The 15,561-nt window shown below is 43.9% G+C and overlaps 1 protein-coding gene across 1 annotated transcript; it reads right to left on the reverse strand.

Annotated features, from left to right (window-relative positions):
• Positions 1-10,325: 10,325 nt before the first annotated feature.
• On the reverse strand, positions 10,326-12,366 carry mmachc (metabolism of cobalamin associated C). Its single transcript, XM_036522651.1, has 4 exons — positions 12,277-12,366; positions 11,640-11,837; positions 11,013-11,165; positions 10,326-10,738 (listed from the first exon to the last, which is right to left on the reverse strand). The coding sequence occupies exons 1-4, from the start codon at positions 12,364-12,366 to the stop codon at positions 10,394-10,396; spliced, it is 786 nt and encodes a 261-aa protein (XP_036378544.1). The 3' UTR covers positions 10,326-10,393.
• Between the last annotated feature and the right edge of the window lie 3,195 nt (positions 12,367-15,561).

A 15,561-nucleotide genomic window follows, 5' to 3' on the forward strand; every position in this document is an offset into this window, starting at 1 on the left:
GTGTATGAGTTACGTGTGTGAGAGCGAGAGAGAGGGAGGGAGATTGAGAGAGCTGTCAGTAGACAGACTGCATGGTAAACGGAGTCTCTCGGGTCGTGTGATCCTCTGTCACACAAGTTGACTGCCAATTTCCTATAGTGACGTAACCAGGTGTTGCCTATTTTTGACACCTTTGGAAAAAAAAAACAGATGCGCATTTATGGAGTCCAGACAAAAGTCTGTGTCACAGGGCCGGATACGTTAAAGCAACTGGCAGAAAGTCAGATAAAGGATTGTTTCGCACACTCGACGGAATTCTCCGATATTGTCCTCTATTCGTGCGCCGTACAGCAAAACCGTCTGTCTGTTATAAAGAGGAATAATAATCCATCCGCTCTGTGCCAGCCTCGGATTTGCTGAGGCTTATCAGCGGCACTCACACGCTGTTTCAGCCATTCTGTAATTTTACACTTTTGACACGTGTGCGTGTGAATATGGCTATGTGGATGGCTGTATGTATTGGTATATTTATAGTTAGATGAACGCGTACATATACATAGCTATCTGAAGAGTTATTGATTTCGCAGACGGATTTGTTAAAAAAACATACAAAGGGTGTTGAAATATGATACCTTTCTTTTTGCGCAAATAAAAAGCAATTATCATAGAAAAATAGGTCTTTCGTTCAACCATGAGTTTACTGGGAAAATGAGTTACATCATAAAGGTGAAACAGTGGATTGTGTAACTTTTATGATACATTAATTCAATGCCTCTATTTCTCTACATTCGGCCAACCCACCCACGAAGAACGCTTGCTAATATTCAATTGTTGTCTGTGTCAGTTGTTGGACTTGCCCTGTTCAATTTGCGTGGGACTGTTGAAAGCTTAGAAACCTCAGCTGTATGAGCGATACAGGCAATGATACCACTAAAGGCGTGTAGCTGGCATTTCTGTTCTATAAACAGAATATTTTCAGGTGACGAGGATTGCACCATGTCGGAGATAACCTTGATCTTAAACGGTATGGATGTAACGGGACATAACGTAATGGAAACAACAACAAAATAAATAAATAAATAATAATAATAATAATATTGATAATAATATTATTGATAATAATAATGTTACATTCAACTACATTCTTAAACATACTGACCAGAGTTTTTTTTTTTTGACTATGTATATTCCGGTCATTCTACAGAGATTTATTTGTAATTTTTAGAAAGTATGTATTGAAAGAAGTCAAGCAAAAACAAGTCAAAACACACCGTGAAGAGCAGACTCTTATTAAGAGACAGAACTGGAAAACTGGATAGAGCAGGATGTTTTGTTGTCCATCACTGTCACAAGCAAGAAATTACTTTCTAGACAGAATAGGCCAGAGGATGAACCAAATGTTGTTTCATTTTTACAAGCGTATGCTTGGTATTTCATGTATGATTGATTGTTTGGTTTCTGGCCAGCCTCCTTGCAGGGTCGCTGCAATATGAAAGTATTGTATCCTCCGAATACATTTCCCCCAATGTGGTGCTCTTTCCACAGCAAGATTAATTTACCATTTAACTTACGATTTTATCTGCCAGCATTCAGGGAATTATGTTAATTTGGAAATAATGTGATTCTGGTTTTATCTTTGTACTAAAAACTGTCTCTTTGTATTATTGTTTAAACAGCTGGGGTCCCATGTCATATTTGTACAGAAATGTAAAATAAATAGTATTGATTGGGCTCATTAGTGTAACTTTCCTTGCTTGACCCTCCCCCCTTCTCGTCTTGCTAGCAGGGTGTCAGCCAGGGTGCAGAGCGAGACGTCTTTACTATTTAATGGCAGTGTCACCTGTCAGTGAGGTACACCCAAAGCCCAGAGCCTGGCTTAGGGCCTGAGGTCACTCAATTGTCTGGAGTTTGTTTACTAATAATTTATTGACTCCTCTTATATTTTCTCAAATATCTCAGTACAAAACGTATAAGTGGATCGATCAATTATGGTGTACTGCGTTACGCTAGCACTGCTAACTTTGCACGTTCCCCGTGAGGTTAACACTGTGTTTTTATTGTAACATCGTATTATATTAGATTGTATTTCAACTATACCCCCAGAATTTCAAATCTTTGATACAATGCCTCTTAAAGCCAGCCTAATTTACAGTACATGAGATGCAAAAACACATCTGACTTAATTTTATTTGATCTAGATGTGCATTCACAGCATTGCTACAAGGTAATTGCTTTTCCACAGAAGGCGCATTAATTGAATTCATATGTTAACCTGAATCCACAATGGCAAGAATGTTGCACGAGCTAACAGAATCTGAAACATTGTTACTTAAGTACCCCTGATAAATTTTGGCCTTGTCTACTCTACCATCATACATTCATACATATTTTATAATGGTTTGCCTTTGCTGTATCACTGACGTGCAATTTCAGAGCATACAAAGCTACTATTAGAAGTCATGTGAGCTACTGAATGCAGAGGGAGAGAGAGTAGCTGCACCTCTGCCATAAATTTACATAGCAGAGGTCATGGAAACTCCATTGGGATTCATCCAGCGTGTGATTCACCAACACTGAAACTGACCTACTGTTTACACTGGAGTTAAAATACTCCATGACAGGTATATGACAGCCTTAGTTAACCACTTTGATATTCAACTGAATACCCGTGAATTTACACTTGTATTGTAAATGTAGTGACTAAAAATACCACAAAATAAAAGGAAAAGAAAGTTACAGCGGCTGATTGTCAAGGACAATACTTTTAATACAAGTTACAATGTGTAATATGAGTGCGGCAAATTACTGAATGTTCCTAATATGAATATGAATGCACTATGTTAAATAATTGAGTTGTATTTTATGAAAAAAAAGAACACGCCTGCATGGGTTATTTTATTCCGTGACAAAGCTTGTTTGATCACCAGTACTTCTCTCCTTGCATTAACCAGTTACAGCATTTCACTTTGAACTCAGAAGGCCTGGTTGAGTTTACTGCAGGTGTGGAAGGTTGCCTATAGCTGTCCGGAGCGTGGAGTGAGGGTGACATGCCTTCGTCAGTGTGAGACAATGACAACTGCAGTGTTGTAAACAGAAATGAGAGAAAATATTACAGTCTCAATGAACAAATGTGCTCGGGGCTGGACATCTGTTTCACTGCCCCCCCCCCCCCCCCCCCCCCCCACACACACACACACACACCCCACACCCCGCACCGCCACCCCCCAACCGCTGACTTAAAAGCGCGTCTCCAGTATCAGTTTTAAAAGATCTGCTTACTCAGGAATGTGCAGAGCAATTAATTATATCCCTGTCGGTTTAAACTTGCAAGTGATTTAAACTGCAATCATTCCCAAGAAAGAAAAGTTTGTCCTTTTTCTTGTATTTGGAAGTTGTTGGCTCTGCAGTTTCAGCGGAGCATGGTAATTGTGAGCTCCCCAGTTGTGTGCAGTTCGTTGTGGTTAATGTGCTCACATAACACCAGGCCCGCAGCCCAGGGCGGCATGTGGACTTATTCACCAATGCCCCAGCAGCTCCAGGCCTCACTCCGGAGAGGGGAGGAAACAGAGGAAACACACACACAGAAGTATAAATAAATCTCTCTGAAATCCTACTCTGGCATGGTTCTGTTTGCCCGGATGCACAGCAGCGGAGGACTCTGGTGATCTGACTCAAGCCAGCCTCCCTGGGAAATGGAGCAGACACATCACAGCTCAGTGCAGGCTGTTTGCAGAGGGCAAAGCAAGAGCATGCGCTTGCGCTCATGCTCACACACACACCCACGCGCTCGCGTGCGTGCACACACACACACGTACACGCACACACACAGACACCTGCTCTCCTCCCTTTTTTTCCCTCGTGGCACAGGTGAGTTAAAGTAATAGGCTTTGACTCCATAATCTCTACCTCTAAGCTTTTGTCTACATATTGGATCCTAGTGTTGTTTTCTGAGGGTCACTATCTCAGTGCACACAATAATGTGACCTTCAAATTAATGAGCATTGACTTAACCTTAAGACACATTCTATTTAAAGCAAACAACACAAGATGCAACATATCCCATTCACATCTGTGTGGTAGCTATGACAGATGTCTCACTTCTGTCGTCACTGTTGAACACACACCACACGCCGTGCTCCTGTCAGACGGAGTGTCAGACTGGGTATCCATGGTAAGAAGGGATGTGGGGGTCACGGCGGGGTGGCCCAGAGGAGGACGGCGAGGTCACTCGGCAACAGACAGGACCCTCTGGCTCCCTTGCGCTGATTCACGCCGAGCGTCTGCGCTCTCATTGGACACCCCCCCCCCCCCCCCCACTCACATTGCGGGCACCCTCTTGTGCCACCCCCTGTGTGACGGCTGAGAAGACCGTCCCCTCTATAGCAGTGCACAGGGAAGCCTGCCTCCACAGCACCGGTCCTGCCTCTGTCCCTGGCTCTCAGTAACGGAAGCCTCTGAGGGCCTGCGCTCAGGGGAGGCTGGTGGGGGCGTGGCACGGGCAGTTTGGAAGACGGCGGTCTGACCCTGACACCGAGGACAGTAGAGGAATGTCACCCAGCCCGGAGAGGCCAAAGCCAGCAGCAGTCCGAGGCAGCCAGGGCACAGCATGTGGCCACACTCTAGCATGTACGGAATGGCAGAGTGGGTGCGGCAACACAGGGCGCAGCGCTCTGCGAACCAGGTCTCGTCCACAACGCTGACACCCACTGGCCAGGGTGGGGACTGCAACGGCGGGCGAGCTGGGTTTGAATTGAAGGAGATGAACGAGGTCTCCTCCCATTCTGCCTGTGCCGAGCGGGTGGTCGGCGGCGCCTCCTGCTGGCTCCCCGTGTTCCTGTAGATCGTGTCCCGACCCCAGGACAGGCTGCGGCAGACAGGGCATCGGAGCCGGCCCGCTGGCGCCAGGCTGGGGTGGCGGAGGCAGGAGCTGCAGAAGGTGTGGCTGCATGGCAGGGTGGAGGGGCTGTGGTCCGCCCTGTCAAACTCGCAGAAGCACACAGGACAGGCAGGGGCCTCCTCTCCGTCAGGCATAATGGGGATGCTGCAGATCACAGCCTGTCTGATCTGGGATCAGGGTCTGAGCGTGGCAGTGGGTCACAGTCAGTCTGGGAGACAGCGCATCAGTACCCCCCCCCGCCGCCGCTTCCTTTAAAATCCCTTCCGTTGCATCGGTATCAGTGTGTCAGAGACAGTGTGTTAACATCAGTCTCTCTTATCACTGGCAGACACGTGTCAGCGTGTCAGGGTCAGTCTGATCGTTAGTCTCCGTGCATCAATCTCTGTGTCAGTCTCCGCCCGTCTAACTCGGTACGCTTGCCACAGACGCCGGAGGACAATGTGAGGAAAGAAAACACTATACCAATCACAATGTAGATCCAGCGATCGCATCGTATCTTCAGAGTCTTTTCAGAGCTGGAATGTCCACAGTGGATTTTGCAATCTCACAGGCAAAAAAAAGCAAGTCTGCAACAGCATTAAATCCATTATATTGCTCCAGTTCAATTCTGGTCCTGCAATATGTGGCACCAATCGGAGTTCCAGTACCAGTCGTCTACAGGGCTGTGGGTGGACCACTGCAGGAATGACCAGGACAGTGTGACATTCCCCAGCCAGCTCCAACTGCCAAACACTGCCCCACCCCGGGGAGAGGCCCTCAGTCCAGTCCAGAGGAGAAACACCAACTTTTCAGGAATACAGCCATACTTTCCCTACTGGCCCTAAATACAAAGCTCCTTGAAAACACAGCAGTAATGGCAACCATATTCGATGCCTGCTATAAATTTGACTGAGGCGGTTATTGACTGAAAATACTGGGGGAAGGGGAGCACAGGGATGCCACAATATATTTAGAACTACAACCTTCTGATGAAAACTCTAAAATAAAGACTGAGTGATTTTACACTCTATGTATTTATCTTCAATGAGATGAGGCAATGACACCATTTTACTGCATGGAATTTTTTTACTACTTAAGGATAAAATAGTGATTATATAATACTATAGTACAGGTATAAAAAAAGGTACAGCATGTACGGCTGGAAAATAACTTTCACCACAGCACTACGCTGAATTTGCACTGTTATCTGAACCAACTGATTACCTCCTCATTGCACAACTTCTAAAGATCTCGTAAATAATGCATGGGAAGATTAGACCAAGTCCTGCCCTGGACCAGAATGGAAAACCTTACCCCAACACATTGTCTGCTCTACAGCAGGACACTGGAGAGCAGTAATGTAGCAGTAGAACTCATACGCACTAATACATGCACAAGGTGCTGCATAGCTTATGGCTTTTGGTTGGGTCTCAAAGTGGTCAAATCACATTGTGGGGGTCAGTGCGGAGTGCTCAGAAAACATTTTTCACTGCTTATCGAACCTTTCGTTTAACAATAAAACCAGCCGATGTTTGATGCGGTAGATGTGGAGAGAGGGAGAGGAGTAGCCGCAGTTGGTGTGCCTTAGCCGCAGGCCGGGGGGGTGGGGGGGGGGGGAGATGTCTGCGCTGTGGTGGAGGACAGGTGTTGTGCAGCTCTGCTGCAGGCAGAGACGTGAGTGAGGCGAGGTGCTCGCGCTTGCGCTTGTGTGGCCGTGGCACACAGCAGAGAGGCAGAGGCTGGGATGTGGGAGTTTAATTAACTCCAGTGCCTGAGACTCTGCAAGCCTGCGGCTGGGGGTGGGGGGGTGGGGGGGGTGGGGTGGGACTGAAGTGCTGATTCAGTACGGTGGAGAACTGCACCCGCTCTGAGAGAGACGCCGCACTGATGAACACGGAGAGGGGGAGAGAGAGGCGCAAGCCCACGGAAAGGTGAAAAACTAGTGTTGATATTGAGGTGAAACGTGCTGACGGGGCGGGGCGGGGTGGGGGGGGTGGGAGGGGTGGCACGGAGAGCAGAGACAGAATGTTAGCAAGGTTAAGGAAGCATTACATTTTCATTTAAAAAATCATTTCATACTTTACAATGGTCCATAAAAGTTTGACAACAATTTTATACAATTATGTACAGTAAAACAATTATACACAGTATACAGTATATGTACAGTATAATATACACTACATTATTCTAATTGCAGTAAACATGTCATACACTATTTAGCAGTGTGCCTGTGTGGGATGGGGTCAGATGCATGGCTAAGTGTGTGCATATTATTTTCACGTCTAATTTGACAGATCATGTGACATCTGACAGTACTATGACCTTCAATGTCTCTGAACTGAAAAGAACACCCAGCCATATGTGAATGTCTCCCAGTACCTCCTGTAGATTATCACTCTCGCATTATTACTGAAATTATTAAATAAAATCTCATGCTCTAGCACGGATAAATAGCGTACTCAAACCCTGAGTGTGGAGAAGTAGCTGCAGCGCTATTTTATATGCATACTTTCCAGAGATGGAGAACTTATAATAGCTAATACAATCACAAGATATCTAATGACATCCATCAAAATCTACTTCCCCACAAGGTGTTACGGGTAATTATTTCACTTCCGTTATTTCAGTAACTGGCTTGTGATGATTTTAGGAGGGTATGTCTTTCACATCCTTTCTGGTTTTCCTATGTTTTAAACGCAATAGTAGGTAAGAGGCAGAGTATGTGTTCACGTAATACCCAAAGGTTTAAAACATGAACCCAAGAAATAAATTTCTCAAAAATTGTGCCTACATGTGTACGGTAACTACTTTGCCTGCCAGAAAGGACCCCTGGAACTAACGTTTGAGAGACGATAAAACGGCGCCATCTAGTGTATAAATGAAAAATCCATATTACACGTTGAGCCCACAAGCTGTTCCAATTAAACAAAAGTTTGACATTTAAAAAGTCGTTAAGAATCCAAATCCTTGTAACATTTACATAATAACTGAAACTTAGCACAGACGTTGGAAGTACAGAGCTCAGTGTAGGTATCTTCCAGGTTGTTTGTCTCCAGCATGGTCTGAAGGACTGGGAACAGCTGGAGTAGAGTAAATACCCCTTTCTCCAAAGCTGATTCATTTCCCTCAGACTGGCCTGCTTTACACAAACCCAGTTTTTCACCATCCTCTCACATGATACAGCTGCTGCTTTACAAGGTCAGGCACATTTCAGCTGGAGGGGGCACACAAATTGAGGGGGTATGAAAAACATTTTAAGAGTGATAAAGTAAGGCAGCTTTAGTGTATTTATCAGATATGGAACCAATGAACCTCAAAATGAATGTAGAAATCAGTGGTTTGAACACCAGCCCAGATGGCACACGAAAGCCCATCTGCTATACCCATGCACCAGGTCTTCTTGTGTGTTTACATAATACTTTATGCAGCACTGAGACAAGGAAGCTAGTTGCTTTAACAACTAGTGTCAAGCTTTTTTCCATTGATTTGATCACACAACCAACGGAAAATAATTAACTGGCAATAATTTTATGATTACTATAATGGTAACGCAATGCCCCATGACACCTATAGCTGAAGCTTCAGTTCTGCAACTGGGTCTCAAAAATGCAGTTCTCTGTTTGATGCCCATTATGCTTAGCATGCTGTCCCTTGCACTGACGTAAAGCTTTGAGGTGCATACTTGGCTTTACTCCACAGTATGACTGAAAAGTGCACACATACTATAGCTGTTGCAGCTGGAACCTGATCTTTTAGTGTATCATGCTTAGTGCCCAAATTAAAAGATGCTTTATGGAGGTTAGGAAATTGGTAGACTCTGACAGTAGAAGTGCCAGAATGATCCATACTTGGCTCTATTCCCAAAAGGATGGCTAACTGTGCAAGTCTGTGTTATTTACAGTGTCATTCAATGAAGGCGTGAAAGACACAACACAATACTATGTGCATTCGACATTGTCTTCGGTGTACAAAATGGTAAGGTACACTATGTACAGGAATAAAATGACAGTATGTTCTTCTGAATCCTCACAAAAGAATGAAAAAATGAACCCTGTTAAAGCCATTTACTTAGAGCATACATTCAGTTCCTAGGCAAACAATTTCCTTAACATGTTCCTGTAATACCTGCAGCATGAGTACTGCTAATGGTGGTTTTAGTTGCTGACTGTGTGCATCTTGGCTGCAGTGGTTAAGACTGACGTGTGTGTGCGCAGAACAACAGTCTCTGCCACCATCAGTGTCAAAATTGTGACGATGCAGTAACCAAGGACATTTTTATTTTATACATTGTACACAGTCTGGACTTTTTCCAACATTTTTATACATTTCTAAAAGTGCAACTACAGTTTTGACTTTAACAATAGATTCAGACAGCCTACAGTATTACCATATAGAAATTAAAGGTCTTAAGAAGTATAATGACACAGCATTTATATTCAAGGTTCAATGAACCCTTGAGAGACGAGTTGAAAGAAAAAATACAAAACAAAAATGGAAGCAGTGAGAGCACTTCATCCCATCATCTCTTGGGACCTGAAAAGAATGTGTTTCATGTGCCCAGTGTTCCTTCTCCCTTTCAAAGTCTGCACAATGCCTTTGGAGATCTGGCTTTTTTTTTTTTTTGGAGGGGGGGTTGTTCTAGACATCAATCAGTTTTGGCACAGCTCTCCTGAGCTGGGTCAGACACAAAACACCACCCCTCAAAAAGGGAGAGCAAGGAGATGGAGGAAGCTGACCATTTTACTTGCTATTTCAGCCTTGCTAAACTGGAAGGTCTACTGCAGCAAAAAAAAAAAGGCTGCCAGCTGAGCTAAATGACACCCAATGGATGTTGTGATCTCAGTAAATGCTCAGTTCCAGCTCTTCAAGCCCTGGGCAGTAGCAGTAGGTGGACCAAACCCCTTTACCAGTAGCTTGCTAACACTGCTTTTAAAGAGATTGCACTCTAAATGTTTTATTCTGTGTGCTTTCTACATTAATATTTAGCTGATACAGTACCTGATTTTTATTTCACTTTTTTGTAGATGGGCGAAATTGTTCTTTGTAATATTAAAGCAAAAGATTTTAATTATGTCAATCCTAACACGCAGTATTAGTGCACAACTGATTGTTAGTGCAAGAACCTGAATTAATTAATCCCCAGGGAGGAACTACAGACATTCTCAATCTGTAAATGTCTGTTTTTAATGAGCTGAATCAAAATAAAAGGCAGCACTTGTAAACGTTTGATCTTTCTCCCCCTGTGTGTTTGTGTACAGTTTGCTCTGTGTCAAACACTGGACTCAACAGCAGCTTAACAGACATGTCAGCAGGAGGAGACCACTGCAAGGCCAGTTACATTGATAATAAACCATTTTATCAACAGAATAAAAAAGGAAGTTCTGTTCAAAAATACAAAATTAAATACAAAATTACATTATATAAAAAATTAATATTGCATATATATGCATACATCCATTAGCCTCCAAAATAGAAAGTGTTTTTTCTTGAATTTTCAAGATGATTCTACATGTAGCTGATCTCCCAAAAAAAAAAAAATTACCCCACAATGTCCCCTCCTTGGTTCTGCGCTTGTGTGTCCCCCCCTGGTAGAAACCCCCACTGTCTGAGTAGAGCAGCCCGCTGGCCTGGGGGTGTGGAGAAGTACATCTTCTGCTCCTGGGAGTAGCACTCGGCTGTGGGGACAATGTCTCTGTAAGTCCAGTCCTGCCAGCGGAAGTTGAACCTCTCCAGGAGCTCTACTCTGGACTCCTGGGAGGGGACACAGTCAGGAGGAGGTCTCTGCTGCAGCTCTGAGCCAACCTCCACACCTGGGAAGACCAGCAAAGCTCTTATGGCGAACCATCCGCCCAGCTTGGGGTGGATGCACACTCCAAACATCTTCTGTGACAGGGAGATAGCAAAGCGAATTGAGAATAGGGTGAAAGAGAAGTGAGAACCAGTCAGCAGACAGACAGCATGGAGGCAGACTCCTTTTCGCAAAATTATTTAGTACTTCTGCTCTCCTCGGTTTACAACACATGGTTTTACACTTTCATCTGTTTAAACTGGCTGACATTTTCAATTATGCATACATAGCTGGGTCAGCTGAAGATGGATCTGGAGACAGATAGACTAAAAGAAACCTATAGCAGCTAACAGGCAATCTGTCTCTCACCTTCTCTCCCCAAGGATCATCCATGACATCTGTCCGTTGGTAGTAGTACGCTGCCCCAGCAACATGTGCCGCGGTCTGTGCCAGGAATTTGGGCTTGCGGTTGGGAAGCATCTCGTAGTCATAGCTGATGTTCACCTCTTTACCTGGAAAATTCTGAAAGAGGGAGAGAGAGACCACCTGTGATTGGAGAGGGCAGTCGCATTGCTCTAAACCTCTGGGGCTTCCAGAACGAAATATAATTACAACAATTGGGTTATCACCTGTTATTCTGGGGGAGGGGTCTCAAACTACACTAAACTTACAGGACACCAACCCCTGGAGGATCAGAATTACCTTGCTGGAAAATACTGAGCTAGCAAACTTGTATAGAAAATACCAAATAAAGAATGCATGCACAGGCATAAAACAAAAGCTCAGAGTGTAAATTAAGAGGTGGAGTGATGGTGGAAGCTTTACACATGTCGTTGGCTTGTATTCCAGGTGGAGGCACAGCTTTAGAAGTCAATAATCAAAAAATTCAGGCCACATGTTTATTGCATGTGTCAGTAATTTGAAACACACTAGTGAGTAACAGACAGAATTTTTGAGAGCCTAACCCAAATGGTTCGGTTGCCACTGGTAATGTACCTGGGTGACGCAGGTGGAGATACTGTGTCTGATACACTGGTCAATGGGATCAGTGACTCCCTCGCAGCTGTGGCTTTCTAGGAACGGTATGAAGGCTCGTTCAAACATCGATGGGGTGCTCAACACCACCGCCGCAAGCGTGTCCTCGGGGTACGGAAGGTGGAATGAAGGGGAGAGCACTGCATTGTACCAACCTATCTGCCCACAAAACACATAGATTTTCCGTCTTAAATCATATAAAATTCACTGAACAAACCTAATGATTGATTGTGGGTGACTTAGTAAGCCCAATAGCCTATACCTCGGTCTGGAGTTCTCGCTAGCTAGTCAAGTCAGAACACTTTGTCAGATAGCAAGCTGGCTAAATATAAGAAACTGAAATTGTTACTAGCAACATATCAAAACCTTTATGGGTACGATTATTTGGCTTGTTTTCTGAACTACCGTTTAACAAGTAGGCTAGCCAGCAGTCCGTATGTCAATATTGAGGACTCGACCAAGCCAGCAAGCAAGGTAACGTATATCTGATACACGTGTAAGGTATCTAGTCAAACCACCAAGCTATACGTGTCAAACTTTTCCACAACACAGCTGAAAACCGAGAAGTGCTCTGCTATCAAATGTCAGAGTGCACTACCTTGAAGGGGTAAACCTCAAAACCCAAAGGAGTGAGAGAATCACGTAAAGTCCTCTCTATTTCCTCCATATGCCAACACGTCCCCGCCATGACACCTGAAAATTTGCCAGCGTTGCATTGCGGGATATGTAGTACTGGAGAGTTTTATCGCAAAGGACAGCGATGAGATGCTTCACCACTTGTCCCTTGGAGTGAACGTGAGCATTTCATTGCACTCGAGGAGCGTCTCACAGCTCTAATCGCAACGGCTCACTGTGTTGGTTTTCCTTGCATTTGATTTGAGCAATAAATTAATTGAACTTTTAATTGAACACTGGTCTGGATTTGATATCACCCACGCATCAGATATTAGTTCTAGTTGCGCATATAAATTGTCCATTTTAACATGAAGTCAATGTTTCTGTAGATGATTTAGCTACACTACATTCAGTTGGAAGCATTAAACAAACATTCAGACAGACAGATATTCAACTGGATTGAACCAAGTAATTGTGGTTAACATAAAGTTTAAAAGAGAGTTCTATTGGAGGGCCAGATATTAAACGAAACAGACTAAACCAATCTTTTTTCAGGACCAACATACCTCAAATAGCACATTTCTTCACAGAAAATCTATAGCAAAGTAAGCAGAGGGACGTCAAATAAAGAACAGTATTTATTTGACGGCTCAGTCTAATATGATTAAGAAATCAAAATGCAAACTAGTTTACGAGACTCACGGACAGTGGCCGACTGCATTGCATGTCAAGCATGTGGCTCTTTGTAAATCGACGGTTTCATTCAACTTCAACTCCCAGAACCCCGGTCATACGTGTTTACGCATGTACGTGAGTGTTGTGGGCTCGAGGATTTAAAACTGATACGGGACACAGTAAGTATGTCGCTAGTTAGACCAACTCGGTTACTAATCAAAGCCGGGATAAAAATAATTTAGCTTGTTGGTGAGGTAATAGGCGCCCTAGGCAGCTAACGCTACGTCACCTAGCACACTGTTGTTGCTTGCTGAAGCTAGCAAACAGATAAAATCTGCAAGCTAGCTCCTAACGTTAGCTAACTGGATTTTTTTGTGGCGTTGCTAGGTTAGTAGTGCTAGCTACTGAGATTAGCAAGATTATGATTTTATAGGTCTGGCTAGCCAGTGAATGTAGACTGGCTGACGCTGACTAGCTGCTTACACTTATTTTCCTGCTGTGTAGGTAACTAGCTGTGCCAAAACTCGGGACATGAAGTGGCAAGCTAGCTAGCCATTACTGGTTAGCTTTATGGATAAGATGGATAAGCTAGCCAAGTATTGTCCTTAAAAGGCTCCACAGTTTCTGTACGTTTAGGAGTAAAATCTGCAATGTGAACGTACTATGGCGTATTGTTTTGTGTAAGTGTTACTCGCTAAACGCCTCACATTTATGTAGAGAAGGAGGCACATAAGGTCCTTCTGTGTCAGTTGGGTCAGAAACATCACTACACAATGAAATGGGATTCAAGGATTGTTATACTTACGTTAAATGCGAGCTACATCAGTGCATGAAGACTTATTAAAGCCCTATATGGTATATGAAGTAAAACTAGTTTACTGAAGAAATAAATGCTTTTTGGTTCTCTGGTTCAGATCATTTAAGTTCAAATTCAAATAAATTATTTGATTTTGTCAGGATTGTTTTTCCTTGCAGGAAAATCAAATATGTGTTTGTGTGTGTGTGTGTGTGTGTGTCTCCACAGATTGCCCCTGAAATGAATTGGGACACTGAATTTAGTTCCGTACTGTCTGCAGCTGATGGCAGTGTGGCCAAAATTCGGGTGAGAGGGGATCATTCCCCTAACTCATGATGGCATATTCACAGCTTGCTTACTTGATACAATGAGGGCTTGCAAAGACCGCTAGCGTGTTAACTTCACTTTCTGTGAGCCATGTGAAACAACAGTTCATTCTGTACGAGTCTCATAAGGGATACGTACAGAAGTCACACTTCTATCAACAAAACATTGCTTTTTGGACATGTCAGTGATATTTTGAATGTAAGGAGGAATTTACCTAGTACCCTAAGGCTTACCCATGTGGCCAGGCATGCTTCCATAATAGTGTTACTATAGGTAAGCAGGGGGAAGAAACATAATCAACTCTGTCCTTGTAGGGGCACCTCCATATGGAAAGTGTCATGCTGTTTACGTTGGGCCTTCCACCCTCTGTGCTTATATTTTATGCATGGTGTGTAATTGATAATTGTCCTCTCAGTCACACACACCTCTGGTCAAGGGCAGAAACATGAGGAAATTTATCTCTTGTTACTGGACCGTAGCTCAGAAGAGTCATCATATCACTGGTAACCAGCACCTGGAGGCTGAACCATGAAAATTAGTTTATGACATAGTAGGTCAAACCAAAATAGGGCAACCCTTTCCTGGCTTTGAAATAAGTCTGTGTATCTCTCTGGCTAGAAGGCAAGCTCTGGTTTAGCCTTTGGGGTCAGAATTGCGAACACTAGATGGCGTGGTAACACACAGTGTATACCATTAAAGTAAGGAAAAGGTTAAAAGAATTGTAATAAAAGATTTGTGTGATGGTAAGATTGGCCTGGGTGTTTTGTGTAGTTACAATTAATCGTTTGTGTTTACAGAGACAACTGACAACCGCAGGGAGATATTCAAAAGGTGGGACGTCTTCCATGATTTTCCATTTTGCAGGTTTGGGGTTAAAAATATATGAAGTCACATTGAGGATGTGTTTATTTGCGTATTTGTGTGGCACCCTTTTCTGTATTCATGCACATTGATTTTAGATTCAGTGATTATGGCTGATTAACTTGACTAAAACTAAGACATTCATCCCCTCCTCTCCCTCTTGCTGTAGATATCATTCTGGACAAAGAGGTGTCCCGTGTGACAGATTTCGAGCCCCCCCTTCCCTTACGACCTTTGCCTTCGCCCTCACTCAGTCCAGCACCGCAATGGGAGGACTTGGCTCGAATCCAGGCCCAGCTGCAGAGCCAGAGTCGGGTGAGGGTGAACATGTACTTTGGTCTGTGTGTGCACTTCTGTGTGTATGCAGAGATGGGCCCTAATATACTGTGGGATCAGCAGGAATAGTAAAACGTTTAGAAGTAGCACAATTCACCCCATTCGTTTTGTTTTCAGGCCATTGAGTCCCTTACCCAGGCCCTGCGCTCTATGGAGAGTGAACGTCAGTCCCAACAGCGCCATCTACAGTCATTGCAGGGTACCGTACTCAGTGTTTTTTCAAAGATAACAGGTGCATAGGTAGGTGTAGACTAACATGATAAAAAGCACTGT

This window comes from Megalops cyprinoides, chromosome 2 (genome assembly GCF_013368585.1).
Source record: "Megalops cyprinoides isolate fMegCyp1 chromosome 2, fMegCyp1.pri, whole genome shotgun sequence".
Taxonomy (NCBI): domain Eukaryota; kingdom Metazoa; phylum Chordata; class Actinopteri; order Elopiformes; family Megalopidae; genus Megalops; species Megalops cyprinoides.